Below are 14,768 nucleotides of genomic sequence, written 5' to 3'. Positions count from 1 at the left end.
AGGTCTTATCAGAGTAGGAACAGAGCACATCAAGCGGTGGTGGGCTAGCATAGATTTAGCCTGCCTGTGATGTGGACCAGCTGCGCTCCAACGCTTAATTATTTCCCTTTAATGAGGTTCCCCACCTTCCAACAGGCTGGCAGGAACGCGACAGGCTTCAGAGAGACCCCCCGCCTCCCGAATTCTCCCACTATCTCTGCTGAGCTCCACAACCTAGAATGAAGCAGCAAATAAGCTGAATGATTCTTTGAACATATACTGTATAAAGATGGTTTGGCAGGCAGCATGTTAGGCCTTCACTAAAAAAACTCTGACAATGCCATTGTAGTTATTCCTTTTACTGTAGAACTGAAGAGGAATATCGTAACTGTAGCCTGTTAGAATGCCAAAAATACTATTAATAATTGAATAAATGAGCTAATAATGGAATAATTGAACCTCTATATGGGTCTATGTTTTTTTTATAAGATATGATATAAAGGATAGCTTACATATAAATACAATTTTACTCACTTTTTGCTTGTCCTCAATAGTTTTTTTCTACTTTTGAACACGATTGAATTAACATGAAAGCAGGTAACCATTGACATACATTGCAGAAAAGACAAATATTATGGGAGTCAATGGTTTCTGATTTCCAGCTTGCTTCAAAAGTTGTGTTGACCAGCAGAAAGAAAGTCAAATAGGTTTGGAACAAGTGAAGGGTGAGTAAATGAGTGTCCCTTTAAATTTTACTCAAGCAGTACTGCCATTTCTCTCAGTATTGATCAGTACAATTGATTGTATACAACAGATCAACAAACAGGAATACTTTATATACATTTTAGACAAAAAATTTTTCTTGAACAGCATTTGTTTGCCTCAGAGCAGCGTTGTACGTATCTTTTTTAAATGAATTGATCGGGTGAATAATTCAATGATTCATTCTTACAGACATTAATTGCTTCATATCTTACTGAATCAGTTGTGGTGAATTGAGTGATTTGATGCGTCATGAACAATCACCTGTTGTTGTAGTGCATTTTTTTTTCTTCAACAGAAAATAATTGATTAATATGTATTTTTCATTCCACGAAATCTCCTTTAAAACCTGTTTTTAAAAATCACTTTTTGGGGAACTTCTAATGGGATGTTTATAAAATCCACTTTTTGTTTTTTTTCCCTGACATCTTTATGTTTAAGAGTGTAAATCAGTCAAGCCACCAGCACACAAAATAAAAAGTTAAATTATCATTATTGTGGTATTATATTTGGTCAGAATAACCATATTGTAATTTCTTACCATACATGTTTAATGCTCATTTACTGATACTGAAGTTGTGCAGTTTTGTGATGTTTACTTCAGACCCCCTATTTTTTCTCGATTCCACGGTTGCTGAATCCAACTCAAAATCAACAAAAAGACGCAAATTTTTGCGATCCTGCAAAATTATTAAATGCAAAATAATCGCAAAAAAATGTTAATAATCCAACATAATCTCACGCCAATTCGTAACCTTTTGATTTAGTGGCTAATTCATATGAATTCTTACCATCTAATTCAGACAATTTAGTACAATTTGCTCATCACCCAATGACGATTGGGTTTAGGGGCGGGGTTTGATTGCCGTGCCTCCTTTTTGAAATCGTACATTTTCATATGACGGAACTCGTACAAATTAGCCACTAAACAGACAAAATGTAAAATACTTATATCATAAACCATATAATCAAGTAATATGTATTTCAGTTTGCAAATAATTGTTTTACTTGACTTATAGACGTTAGATTTGCAGTGCACGTGATGTGTTTAATTGTCTGTCGAAAAATGACATCTCACCTGCACCCTCCCTCACAATCATTACATAACATGGAAGGGGCGGAGGGTCGTTTTGCAGCCTGTGCAGTAAGCAGACGCAAATGAAGCTTGAGTGATGTGAGATCAATGCATAATGGAATTAGACATCCTATGCCACAAAAAAAACTAACAAAAAAAAACCTCTTTCCTTTTCCCTCCTTACCTGCGACAAGTTTTGCGTCAATTTTCAGGTGTATTACAGTAGGGGAAGCCCTAACACATTTCCTAGGTGTGAGGTACATGAAGTCAGATGCTCTGAGGAGTGAAATCTGAGAGAGAGAAAAAGTATGTTCGTGGATAAAAATAAGAGTTATACAACCTTCCTTTGGATTAGTCCCTACAGTTTTAGATCTGTTTTAGATCATGTCTTGACAAGAGACCAAAATAAAAAAGCTTTATATTCATGGTTTGTGTCATTAGCCCCTTTCACACAGTGATACCGGTAAATATCCGGAAAATTTACGGAACGACTTTACCGGTATATTCAAAAAAGCGCTGTTCACACAGGCGAGGACGTTACGGAAATTTTCCGGAAAAGAGCATTCACACATCCATTCCAAAATACCGGTAAATTCTGACATCATTCACCACAAATGAGCTTTAAACGGCTGCGCTTGTATTTGTAAACATTTGACTAAATTACAAACTCTTTTGATAATCAATATTGTAAACAACTTTCACTGGATCATATTCGCATGTCGAGATGTTCATAATATGTGCGTGTGCTGACGCTCACAGGCTGTTTCATGGGCACACGCAAAGCTTGAAGGTAAACAAACAACGGCTTATCATAAGCATCTTATCGATGATTATTTGCACAGTTGGCATTAAGAAGAACATATAGACGTTATCTGACTAACTTCTAGCAGCTAAATGTGTCTGGAAAAATATTCAAAGGCTTTTATTCTCACAAACCGCGCGGACGTGAATGCGTCTGACTGTTGTGATTGGCTAAAGCAGAAGTCTTACGTCAGCACGTTCTAGACGTGCACGAGCTTATTCCGGAAATCTTCCTTCTGCGTTCACACAGCACAGCATTCCGGCAAATTGCCGGTAATGTTACAACTTCTCTTTCCGGAAAATAGCCAGAACGAATTTACCGGTATTTTCAAAAAGGACCTGTTCACACATACAACCTTTCCGGAAAATTGCCGGTAATTTTCCGGAAAGGTCTGTATGTGTGAAAGGGGCTATTGTCACTGTGTATATGTACACTGTAAAACCCCAAAAGTTAAGGTAACTCAAAGCATTTGAGAATTCTGATTGCAACAAACCATTTAAGTTCAAAAACTAATTCTAATGAGTACTGTGAACTTAATCTATTTCAGTAAATGAAGCAATTTGAGGACAGTAAGACCTGAGAAATAAAGGGAACTCAAACTAACTGAGTACTGTAAAACCCAATAAGTTAAGGCAACTCAAACTGTTTAAGGAAACTGATTGCAACATTTGAGTTAAAAAAACAAACAAAAAAAAATCTATATGAGTAATGCGTAGAAAATAGAAATACTGCTGTTTATCCAGTCGCAGGGGATTTACGTACAAGCAGACTAGCGTGTTAGTGTGTCAGATATGCAGCTGATATCTGCAGTGAGACACGCAGCTGAATAGGTCATTTTAAAGTTCAATCAGTGCTGTAGTGCTTTCAGCCAACAAAGACAGCACTGAAGATCATCTACCAACCGGCTTTTATTCAGCACAGGTCACCAAACACGCTGCACTACAGAAAAACCTTTATGTTGCTTGCTGCAGACACTGTCTGACTCCAGTCTAAATCAAGAACGATGTCTCTTTACTGTCTGAATTTATAGATAACAGTGAAAAACAAATGCTAATGTCTGGAATGTTTTAGTGTTTATTAGAAATAATGTATTTGTGAAGTTTTATGTGCCTTAATTGAAAGACGTATTTCACCCAAAATTTTAATTAGCAGACCATTTACTCATCCTGCAGTGGTTCCAAAGCTTTATGAACTTTTCGTTATTGTTATTTTGTTCAATGAACACAAAAGGAGATATTTTGAAGAATGTTGAAAACTGGTAGACATTGACTGTCTTTACATGGACATCAGTAATCTAATTATTTGCCTTAACCTGAATTAGACAATAATATGTTTAAGGTGTTTACATGAGTTGATTTTAAAAATGTTCCTTTCTTCTTCTCGTTTTACATGTTTTTGTACATAGTTTGATCATTAGGTCACCATTCAACGCTGGTTTCCTCTAACAAACAATAGCTTGTGTTCGTAATTACACTGTATGTGGGCCCTATCATAGACCCAGCACTATGAGGCGCAAGACGTGTGTGGCGCGATCGTTTGCTATTTTCAGACCAGCGCAACCCTAATTTGCAAGGTTTGCACCACACTGTTTAAATAGCAAATCTATTTGCGCCACTTTGTGGACTCATGTGTGTGCTGGTCTAAAATAGAAGTGTTTTGTTGGTGCGTTGCTATTGTGAAGAGTTGAAATAGACTGCACCATCGACCAACTAAAAGCTGGTCTAAAGTCTAGCGTAGAGCGCGTTAGTTATGCACCTATGTGGATTCAAACACTTACACATTACTTAATACATACAGAATGTACAGCAATACACAAATATCTTTACATATGAAAAAAGTTGAAGGATTAAAATGTTACAAAAATTATTATTTTCTACATAAATATAAAAACCACTGCCTCCATGGCTCGGGTGCCTTTTTTTTCACAAAATGCACATTAGCATAATGTTATTATTATAGTAGTGGTATTTTTTATATGCATATTTATATTTGTTTTAATAAAAACAAGTTTAGATTTGTCCACCTGTGGGGCATAAGAATAGGATGTGTGTTCGGATATAGCTCTGTTTTTTGACCACACTTTGTTATTATTGTTCATTTATTCGTTTGCTGGAAATTAGAACTGAATTTAGAAATAGTTTTGAAACAAATCTTTGCACTTAACAAACAAAATTAATTCTGTAGGCTTATGTCATCAGTGGAGTGCGTACAACATCATTTCCTTATCCATGAAAGTAAAGGAGTAAAGTGAAAGAGGCCGAATGGAGAAAGCTCGTTCTTTATTCTCATGCTGCAGATGGTCTGTTTAACTTTTTTCTCGCTAGTGAAGCATTCAGTTTTTCCTCTTACAAAGTCCGCCATGTAAATAGCAAATGCGCTATGGCATGACACACCTGACTCTTAAAGGAAATGGGAGACTCTGTTTGGTTTAATGCACATTATGCTCAAAACACACTTATAACTCATTAAGAGAATAAGCACAACCCTGTTAGACCATGTGATGTATTTTTCTGTTGGGAAAATAGCAAAAGTGGATTCGGACTCGTCCTTAATGCTGTTGTGCTTTGCGCTTTAGACTTTGTGCCTAGATCATTAAAATAGAGCCCTGTGATTTTTGGGCATTTCCTTTTTTATTTCAAAATACTAATGCGTGCAAACAGACAGCGGCAGATACAAATTCTTAAGCAACAGGCCACCTCTTCAGTCAGATTCTTTAACTTATGAGTAATTAATACATTTTCATTGTGGGGGGAACTAATACTCATTACTCCACCTAAAGCCTACTTTAAGATTGTGGGCTATTCTATACATAGTATTTCTTGCTATAAGTTACTTTCCAAAATCTTTATATTCAATGTTCCTCACTGGTGGAATAATCTTCCCATTCCCACACGGACTGCTGATTCATTAGTATAATTTAAACAACAACTAAAGACCCATGTCTTTTGGAATCCACAGAACCCCTGTGAACAAAATTAGGACCCCCTTTCGTCTCCCCCACACCACCACCTGTAGAAAACACACACTTTAATCTCTGACACTGTATTCCACACTTACACCAGTTTTTTCACATTTGCACCTGATATGTTCTTATAATCTCTCTAAAAATACAAATGAAATGTATTTCAGTCTAACTTGTGTATTTTTATTAGTGTTAATGAGAAACATCAGCGATTTGTAAAAATATGTATGTCTCTGTTTTACATCTCCTTCCCCATCTGGCTTCTTGTAGGAGCTCTGCCATTGTTATGAGTGCTGTGACACAGTGGAACAGGACGCTCACGGGGGAAAGATAAAGCAGATAGCACTCGAGCTCTGAGGGATAAATCTCCCTCAGTCGCAGGTCGGCCCCCTCAAAAAAAGCTCTCAGCACCGCCACCAAAAACCAGCCGGAAGTTTGCTCTTGAGATCCTCATGACAAGAGCCCCCGAGCCCTCGAGAGACGAGAGTCATGACCAGGCAGTCTATTATAATAACTGTTTGATTAATCACTGTCCTAAAAAAGCACACCAAAATCTCGCTGATTAGATAGCGGCGTGCGCGGGGAACTCGCAGGGCTAGCTGTGCTATCCCGTGACACGGTTAATTAACTCGGAGCTCAGCGCGCCACTAACAAGAGGCCTCGGCCCCCTTCCTGGAAACACAGAAATAGAGCCAGCCGGTAAGCCTGTAACATCTCAGCGAGGTTTTATCAGAAAGCCAAAGACGCTCTTTCAAGAGGAGTTAGCATCCCAGTGGTTTGATACGCTCCATCTGATCGCCATCAGCTCTGAGAACAGGTGCTGGAGTCGGTATCAAACACGCTGGCAGGAGAGAGAGGCAGGAGAGAAAACCTATATTCAATAAACCAATAAAATTATAAAACAGACATTAGCCCCTTTCACACAGTGATACCGGTAAATATCCGGAAAATTTCCGGAACGACTTTACCGGTATATTCAAAAAAGCGCTGTTCATACAGGTTACGGAATTTTTCCGGAAAAGAGCATTCACACATCCATCGCAAAATGCCGGTAAATTCTGACATCATTAACCAGAAACTACCTCAAAACGGCTGCGCTTGTGTTTGTAAACATTTGACTGCATTACAAACTCTTCGGATGGATCAGTATTGAGTTCAACGCCAATGAAAACATAGAGAAACACTTTCGCATGTCGAGATGTTCATGATATGTGTGTGTGTGCGCTATGGGCGCTCACGGGCACACGCAAAGCTTGAAGGTAAACAAACAACGGATTATCATAAACATTTTATTGATAATTATTTACACAGTTAGCATTAGGAAGGAACATAGAAACATTATCTGACTAACATCTAGCAGCTAAAGGTGTCTGGAAAAATATTCAAAGGCTTTTGTTCTCATAAACCGCACGGACGTGAATGCGTCTGACTCTTCTGATTGGCTAAAGCAGGTGTCTCACGTCAGCACGTTCTAGACGTGGACGTGCTCTTTCCGGCAATCTTCCTTCTGCATTCACACAGCGCAGCATTCCGGCAAATTACCGGTAATGTTACAACTTCTCTTTCCGGAAAATAGCCAGAACGAGTTTACCGATATTTTCAAAAAGGGCCTGTTCACACATACAACCTTTCCGGAAAATTGCCGGTAATTTTCCGGAAAGGTCTGTATGTGTGAAAGGGGCTAATGTCGCACTAGTTTTGTGTCAATGCTGTAAGTTAGACACCTACTTTGCAGGGTATTTGTTGATGCTAATAATATTTATTTTTACAAGGTGTTTTTTTTAATTACATATATAAATAAATTTAAGAAATTTTAAATAATAATATTTCTCAGTACTGGGTTGCAGCTTGAAGGGCATCCGCTGTGTAAAACATATGCTGGATAAGTTAGCGGTTCATTTCACTGTGATGACCGCTGTTGAACAAAGAGACTAAGCAGAAGGAAAATGAATTTAAAAAAATAATAATATTAGTAGTATTTCAAAATATTCACAATACTAGAATATTTCTATGTGGTTACTTAGTTGCTGTAGCTTGTTCCACGCAACTGCATAATGTATTTTTCATTCATTCAGTTTCTTTTCAGCTTAGTCCCTTTATTAATCTGGGGTCGCCACAGCAGAGTGAACCGCCAACTTATCCAGCAAATGTTTTGTGCAGCGGATGCCCTTCCAGCTGCAACCCATCCCTGGGAAACATCCATACACACTCATTCACACTCATTCACACTCATTCACTACAGACAATTTCAATCTAGCTTGCCCAATTCACCTGTACCGCATGTCTTTGGAATGTGGGGGAAATTGGAGCACTCGAAGGAAACCTACACGAACACAGGGGGAACATGCAAACTCCACACAGAAACTGACCCGGCTGAGGCTAGAACCAGCGACCTTCTTGCTGTGAGGCAACAGCACTACCTACTGCGCCACTGCGTTGCCTAATGTATTTTTTACATATTTATTTTGTTTTTATATTTATTATTTAATGATTATTTATTATTTTAAAGTAGTATTTTATATATAAGTCTTGTATAAAAAAAAATAAAATAAGACAAAATATTTTCATGGTCATTTTTTTATAGTTTGATCCTATCTCTTAGTCTTTGATTTTGTTTTTGTTTTGAGAGTTTGATGCTGTTGTTTACTCATCTTTAAAGGGCCATGAAACCCCCCTCTTATAGTTCAAGTCTACCTCAGAATTTCTTTCAAAAGTTGCCTTATGATGGCCGTGGAGCTCTGCGAGCAGACGGAGGAGTGGGTTTGGCCAACAGAGCGAGGGGGAAAGAGGGGAGCAAACAACTGCTGTCAGTTGATTCACAAAATGAGACGAACTGTGAGGAGACACATGATTTTTTTAAATTACAGAGTTAAAATGCAAAGAAATAAACAGTAATTTAAAGCCCTGATACATTTGTTGTTTGTGATTTTATATACACAAAACCACATATTATATCATTTTAAAGATAATCATGTTTATGTAAACACTATAAATGAGGAGAACTTCTCTCCTCCTCACTCCCCGGGTCTGAATGCAGACACAGTGGAGCAGTACAGCAGCTCTCTTGCCCTGTCTATTTCAACCGTTAGCCCTGTCGATAATTTGTAGGATTTTAACCTCCTAGGGCTTAGTGGCCACATACGTGGACAGCACATTTTAGCTCTTAAGTGGCTATTTAAAATACTTTGAATGTTTTATGTTTTGTTACAGACATGCAGTGTCATCCTGCAACTGTTTTGCAGGATATGAAATGTCCCAAACACTATTTTTAACTGTCCAAATGTGCAGAAAATTAGTTTTTACTCTCTGATAGTCAAAACATGTTAAAAAAAATGCATATGTTATTAATGCTTAAAAAAACTGTCAGGAAAAATAGTTTTATGTAGATTCAGACCAGGAGTTCACATATATGGACATCATTTTTCTCTAATAGTACATCATATCAAAAGATGATTCTTACGTTTTATTCTAAATAGGTTCCAATAAGCCCAAATAGCAAAGAGAAATAAAAAATTTATGTAAAAAAACACCTTGGGCCTTAAGAGGTTAAATATAGGCGAACACAGCAGCACAGATAACGGCGATTTGCCTTAATGGGAACAAACTCAACTGATAAAAGACAAAATCCTCCATACTCCAATTCTCGTACCTCGTACTGCTCTCCCGACAAAAATGCTTGCTGCATACAAACAGCTTTGCTGTATCGACCCTGACAGCATTGTGGGTAAAAACATGCAACAAACCCTGAGGATGATGGAAACACACATGACCCCCATGAACGGCTAAATACTGCGTGCTGTTTGCGGAGTCCGTGGATGCATTCTCAGTCAGTCATAGGGTCTCACAACTTGACAAGTTTGTCTTGCCTTCTGAAAGCACGTGCAGTCATGAATAATTAAGAAGTAGGGTCTTCTCATAGGATAAGAAAACTCAGTTATGAATAATATTGAGAAACCAACACATCATCACTTCACTAGCAGATTCACGCTACGTCACCGATTTTGATCCCGCCCCCAACATTGTTTAAACCCGGAAGATTAAATTAGCTGACAAAAGCTTCACATTATCCAGTTTTCCCTACAATTAAAGCTGACAGATTCTAATGTCGTCTTAACTGCTGCTCAACAAACACAAATCTGTTAAAATCTCAAGTACATGGTTTCTTGAACCTTTAATTTATTTTAAACACACAGTATGCAGTTTTCGCCACTAGAGGGTGTGTATTCTTTACAAACAAAGGCGTAGTTTGATGACGCAGTGACTGAGTGGGAAATCATGGGAGTTGTAGTCTTCATTTTATCCTAAAGGACTCCTGCAGAAATCATGTTCATGGATAAGCCAAAGTATTCGATAGCTCAACTGTTTCATTTAGTCAACTTAAAATAGAAAATAAATCGTTATGTTAACTTAATCAATTTGTGTTGGGATGACATGAAGGGATTGGGTGGAACTCAGCATTTTTTTGGTGTATGGTATTTGTATGCTTTAGAAGTGTCAAAAACTTACACACAGCACTTGTAAAATTGTGTAAAAATGTCTCTAAATTCGAACATTCTTTGAAACATTTGGGATAATGTAAGTAAACAAGTCAGCAAAAAAAAATTGTTCTATGAATCTTTGCATATTTTAATGATACAATCTTACATATTGTGCCTTTAAATCCCCTTGAAGCATTTATTACACCTCCTAACACTGACTATCCTGTTCTGTCACACAGGAGAGCTGGACCTATTCAACAAAGATGGAGAACGGCGGATTCACAGCCGCCAGCAGCTTCCTGTAGGAACCACATGGGGGCCTTTCGAGGGCAAAATTGAGCTGAACACAGACGCACAGGTACAGTCCATCTCGTTTAAATGTTGATGAGGGTTAAAGGCCAAACATGCAATTTATGCACTACTTAAAGGAAACTGCACCAACTTCATTTAATACGTGTGTTTAAAAGCGATCGATCTGTTTACTTGCTGAATCAATGGGATGGATTTGGTAAGGTTATTTGTTTTTATCAACTTTTTGCTATACTGTTGAAGCACACATTACATACTTCACCTTTAATAGAGTCTCTATATTTGTAAGTCCGTCCATGAAGCGGTTCATTATTAGAGGTGAAGCTTATTATCTTTGAAGACCTTTATTTGCATATTGACAAAGGAGAAAGTTTACTGAACATCAACAGATGTTAATAGTGTTATATACAGATCGTAACCCAGGGCTTCTTGAACATCCCAGTATCACACCGACCTGCTTTGTGAATTTAACTGTTTATTTGCATATTTTATTGCTAAAATTGATGGGTTTTACATATATACAGTTGAAGTCACTATTATTAGCCTTCCTGTGAGATTTTCCAGACAATGATTAACAGAGCAAGACATTTTTCACAGTATTTCCTATAATATTTTTTCCTTTGGAGAAAGTCTTATTTGATTTATTTAAACTACAATTAGGGCGAGGCAGTGGCACAGTAGGTAGTGCTGTTGCCTCACAGCAAGAAGGTCGCTGGTTCGAACCTCGGCTCAGTTGGTGTTTCTGTGTGGAGTTTGCATGTTCTCCCTGCCATCGCGTGGGTTTCCTCCGGGTGCTCCGGTTTCCCCCACAGTCCAAAGACATGCATTACATGTCAATTGGGTAGGCTAAATTGTCCATAGTGTTTACCAGAGATGGGTTGTGGCTGGAAGGGCATCCGCCGGGAAAAAAACTTGCTGGATAAGTTGGCGGTTCATTCCGCTGTGGCGACCCCGGATTAATAAAGGGACTAAGCTGACAAGAAAATGAATGAATGAATAAACTACAATTAAAGCAGTTTTTGTTTTTTAGAAAAACATTTTAAGGTCAATATTGTTAAGCAATATATTTTTTATTGTCTACAGAACAAACTTTTCATTAAACAGAAATTGTTAGGAAAAAAATACAGGGGGGCTAATAATTCAGGAGGGCTAACCTCAACTGTATATATAAATACATATACAGTCAGAATAATAAATTTATTATTTTTTCTTCTAATTTAATTTCTAGACAGTCAAAAGTTTACAAACATTTCCTTGGTATTTTTTAGCTTTGCTTTTAAACTGTATAACTTTGATCAAATGTTTTGGTATCCTTCCACAAGCTTATCACAATAGTTTGAAGGAACTTTGGCCCATTCCTCCTGACAGAATTGGTGTAACTGAGTCAGATTTGTTGGCTGTCTTGCTCGCACAAACTCTGCCCACAAATTTTCTATAGGATTGAGCTCAGGGCTTTGTGATGGCCTCTCCAAAACATTCACTCTGTTGTCCTTAAAGCACATTTTAACTAATTTGGCAGTAGGTTAAGGGTCATGAAAGACCTGTTTGTGGCCAAGTTTTTATTTGCTGGCTGATGTCTTGAGATGTTGCTTCAGTATTTCTACATAATGTTCTTTCTTCATGATGCCATCTATGCTGTGAAGTGGACCAGTCCCTCCTACAGCAAAACAGCCCCACAACATAATGCTGCTGCCCCCATACTTCACAGTTGGGATGGTGTTCCTAGGCTTGTAAGCTTTCCCCTTTGTCATCTAAATGTAACACTGGTCATTATGGCCAAACAGTTCAATCTTAGTTCCATCAGATCACAGGACATGTCTCCAAAAATGTGTCTTTTTCCTAGTGTAATTTAGCAAATTGTAATCTGGCTTTTTTGATGATTCTGATTTGTTGATTTTCCAATGTTGTTACACAAGGAAGCAGTGTGTTTGAGTTTTTCCTTAAATACTATTCTACAGTTGTGCCTCCAATTAACTCAAATGTTGTCAATTAGGCAATCAGAAACGTCCAAAACCTTGACACCATCATCTGAGCTTTTTCAGAGGCATAATAATCTTATTTTGTGTAAACTTGACTTTTAAGAAAAGTTAACAATTTCTCCAAAAAAATCTCTCTCATTATTCTCCTATTAAGCATAACAGAAACAAATTTGATATGCCTAACTTACTTAAAAGGGAAAAGTTTAGTCTCATTAACATCTGACTTTTTTAAATGGTTATGTACCTTTTTATACACTTTATGTAAACTACTGGTTTCAACTGTATATATAAATATTTGGATTTGTTGTTCAAAGTTGGGGTCTGATTCTTCTAATTAGGCAGTACGTTGCTTTGACTTTAAGAAAGAGCCAAAAAAAAAAAAAAAAAAGAAGAGAGAGAGGAAAATGTTGACCCAACTACACAGGCTGATAGAGGAATCCTTTAGGATTTACCATTTCATTTTGAATGTGGATTAATTAAGCAATACTTATTAAAAATTGTAACAAATCTCATATTTATCCGGTTAAGAAACGTAAGGAAATGTCCACAAGGAGTTTGGACTCTGAGGTACCATTCTGGAGGATTATGCTAAACTTATAACTTTATTAAATCTTTTTTTTTCTCCCATGCTTTTGAGCATTTTTTTCTCTGCTCTGCCCCTAGAAATTGCACACACATTGCTTAAATTGAATAAAGTATTTCCTTATAAAAAGAAGTAATATAAAAAACATTGTGTTAGGAGGATTTTCTCCTTTTGTTACACTACAAAAATAACATGTCAAATTTGGCATTAGTGCTTAAATAATGATGGACAAATTTAGGTGCATTATTCATTTGAACTCATTTTATTCAGGTCTAAAAATATTTGTAAATGTTTTGTCTTTTTTCCAGTCCAAACATCTAAAAATTCTGAAATCAAGAAGTTTTTTCTTGACAAGTGAAATAAGAATTGACTCTTGTGCACTGTTTACATTTACTACCTTTTGTTATTTCCAGGATGAAAATATCCACTAAATTTAACTGCTTCAAACAGATTGTTTTTGCATAAATTTGTTAATCAACCCCAGACCTGATCAAAACTTTTTAAAAAAAAAACAGGATTATAACTCTTTAGTTGCCAGATTCATAAATGATGTCAATGATTTGGTAAAAAAAAAAAAAAAATTTGTTTCAATATAAAAAGTAATTGTCAACTCAATGTTTATGTTTTATCACAATCTTGGACATGTGAATGATAAGTAACAATATTGCCTTTGATGCGTTTGTTAGTTTTTGTGCAGCATAAAATTGAGAAAATTAGATTTTTTCTCCCTAATTTACTGTTGACTTCTGTTATAACCACATTTTTTTATTGCAAAGCCATAACATCATATCATCATGCATTTCTGACCATTCAGAGAAAAAAGGTTAGTTTCTAGATTTTATATGGATTTATACAGAAAACTAAAGTGTGTGTATGTGTGTCTGTACACTGTAAAACCCAAAAAGTTAAGTTAACCCAAACCATTTGAGAAAACCGATTGCAACAAACCATTTAAGTAAAAAAACTAGTCCTAATGAGTATTGTGAACTTAATCCATTGAAGTAAATGAAGCAATTTGAGCACATAAACTCGGTAAATGAAGAGAGCTCAAACCAACTCAGTACTGTAAATAAATAAGTTAAGGCAACTAAAACCGTTTGAGGAAACCGATTGCTACAAACCATTTGAGTTAAAAAAAACTAATCTATATAAGTACTATATGCTGAAATAATGTGTTTATTTATTTATTTATTTATTTATTTATTTATTTATTTATTTATTCATTTATTTATTATTATTATTATTATTATTATCATGTTTTAACTGCTAAATGTATGCATAAAACTATGCTGAGGTAATGTTTATTTATTTATTATATTTTAAACTGCTAAATAAAATGATGCTAAGGTAATGTTTATTAATTAATACATTTATTAATGTGTTTGTTTGTTTGTTTGTTTGTTTTTAAACTGATAAATGTATTAAAAATCTATGTGGATGCAATATTTTTTTTCATTTACTTATTATGTTTTTAACTGCTAAATAAAACTATGCTGATGTAATGTTTATTAATTAATTAATTAATTAGTTTGTTTGTTTGTTTATGTTTGTTTGTTTACCTTTGATCTCATAAATGTAAGTAAAAAACAGATTTTATGTTTATTTATTTATATTTTAAACTGCTAAATAAAACTATGCCAATGTAATGTTTATTAATATATTTATTTGTTTGTTTGTTTGATTGTTTGTTTATGTTTAAACTCATAAATGTATGTATAAAACCATGCGGATTTAATGTTTATTTATTTGTTTATTTATTTATTTAATAAATACATAAATAAATAAATAAATAAATAGAATAATTTTTATTTAAATTAAAAAGCAAATAGCAAATATATA

The 14,768-nt window shown here is 35.8% G+C and overlaps 1 protein-coding gene across 3 annotated transcripts in view; it reads left to right on the top strand.

The window, feature by feature from the left end:
* zfpm2a (zinc finger protein, FOG family member 2a) overlaps nt 1–14,768 on the top strand; it is a 309,174-nt gene that overhangs the window by 145,882 nt on the left and 148,524 nt on the right. For all 3 annotated transcript variants that reach the window (XM_068213998.1, XM_009292598.4, NM_001039635.1), the window contains 1 exon segment: nt 10,298–10,416. In XM_068213998.1, the coding sequence (XP_068070099.1) occupies nt 10,298–10,416 (119 nt within the window).

This window comes from Danio rerio, chromosome 16 (assembly GCF_049306965.1).
Source record: "Danio rerio strain Tuebingen ecotype United States chromosome 16, GRCz12tu, whole genome shotgun sequence".
Lineage (NCBI taxonomy): Eukaryota > Metazoa > Chordata > Actinopteri > Cypriniformes > Danionidae > Danio > Danio rerio.
This window is presented reverse-complemented; position numbering and strand designations above follow the sequence as displayed.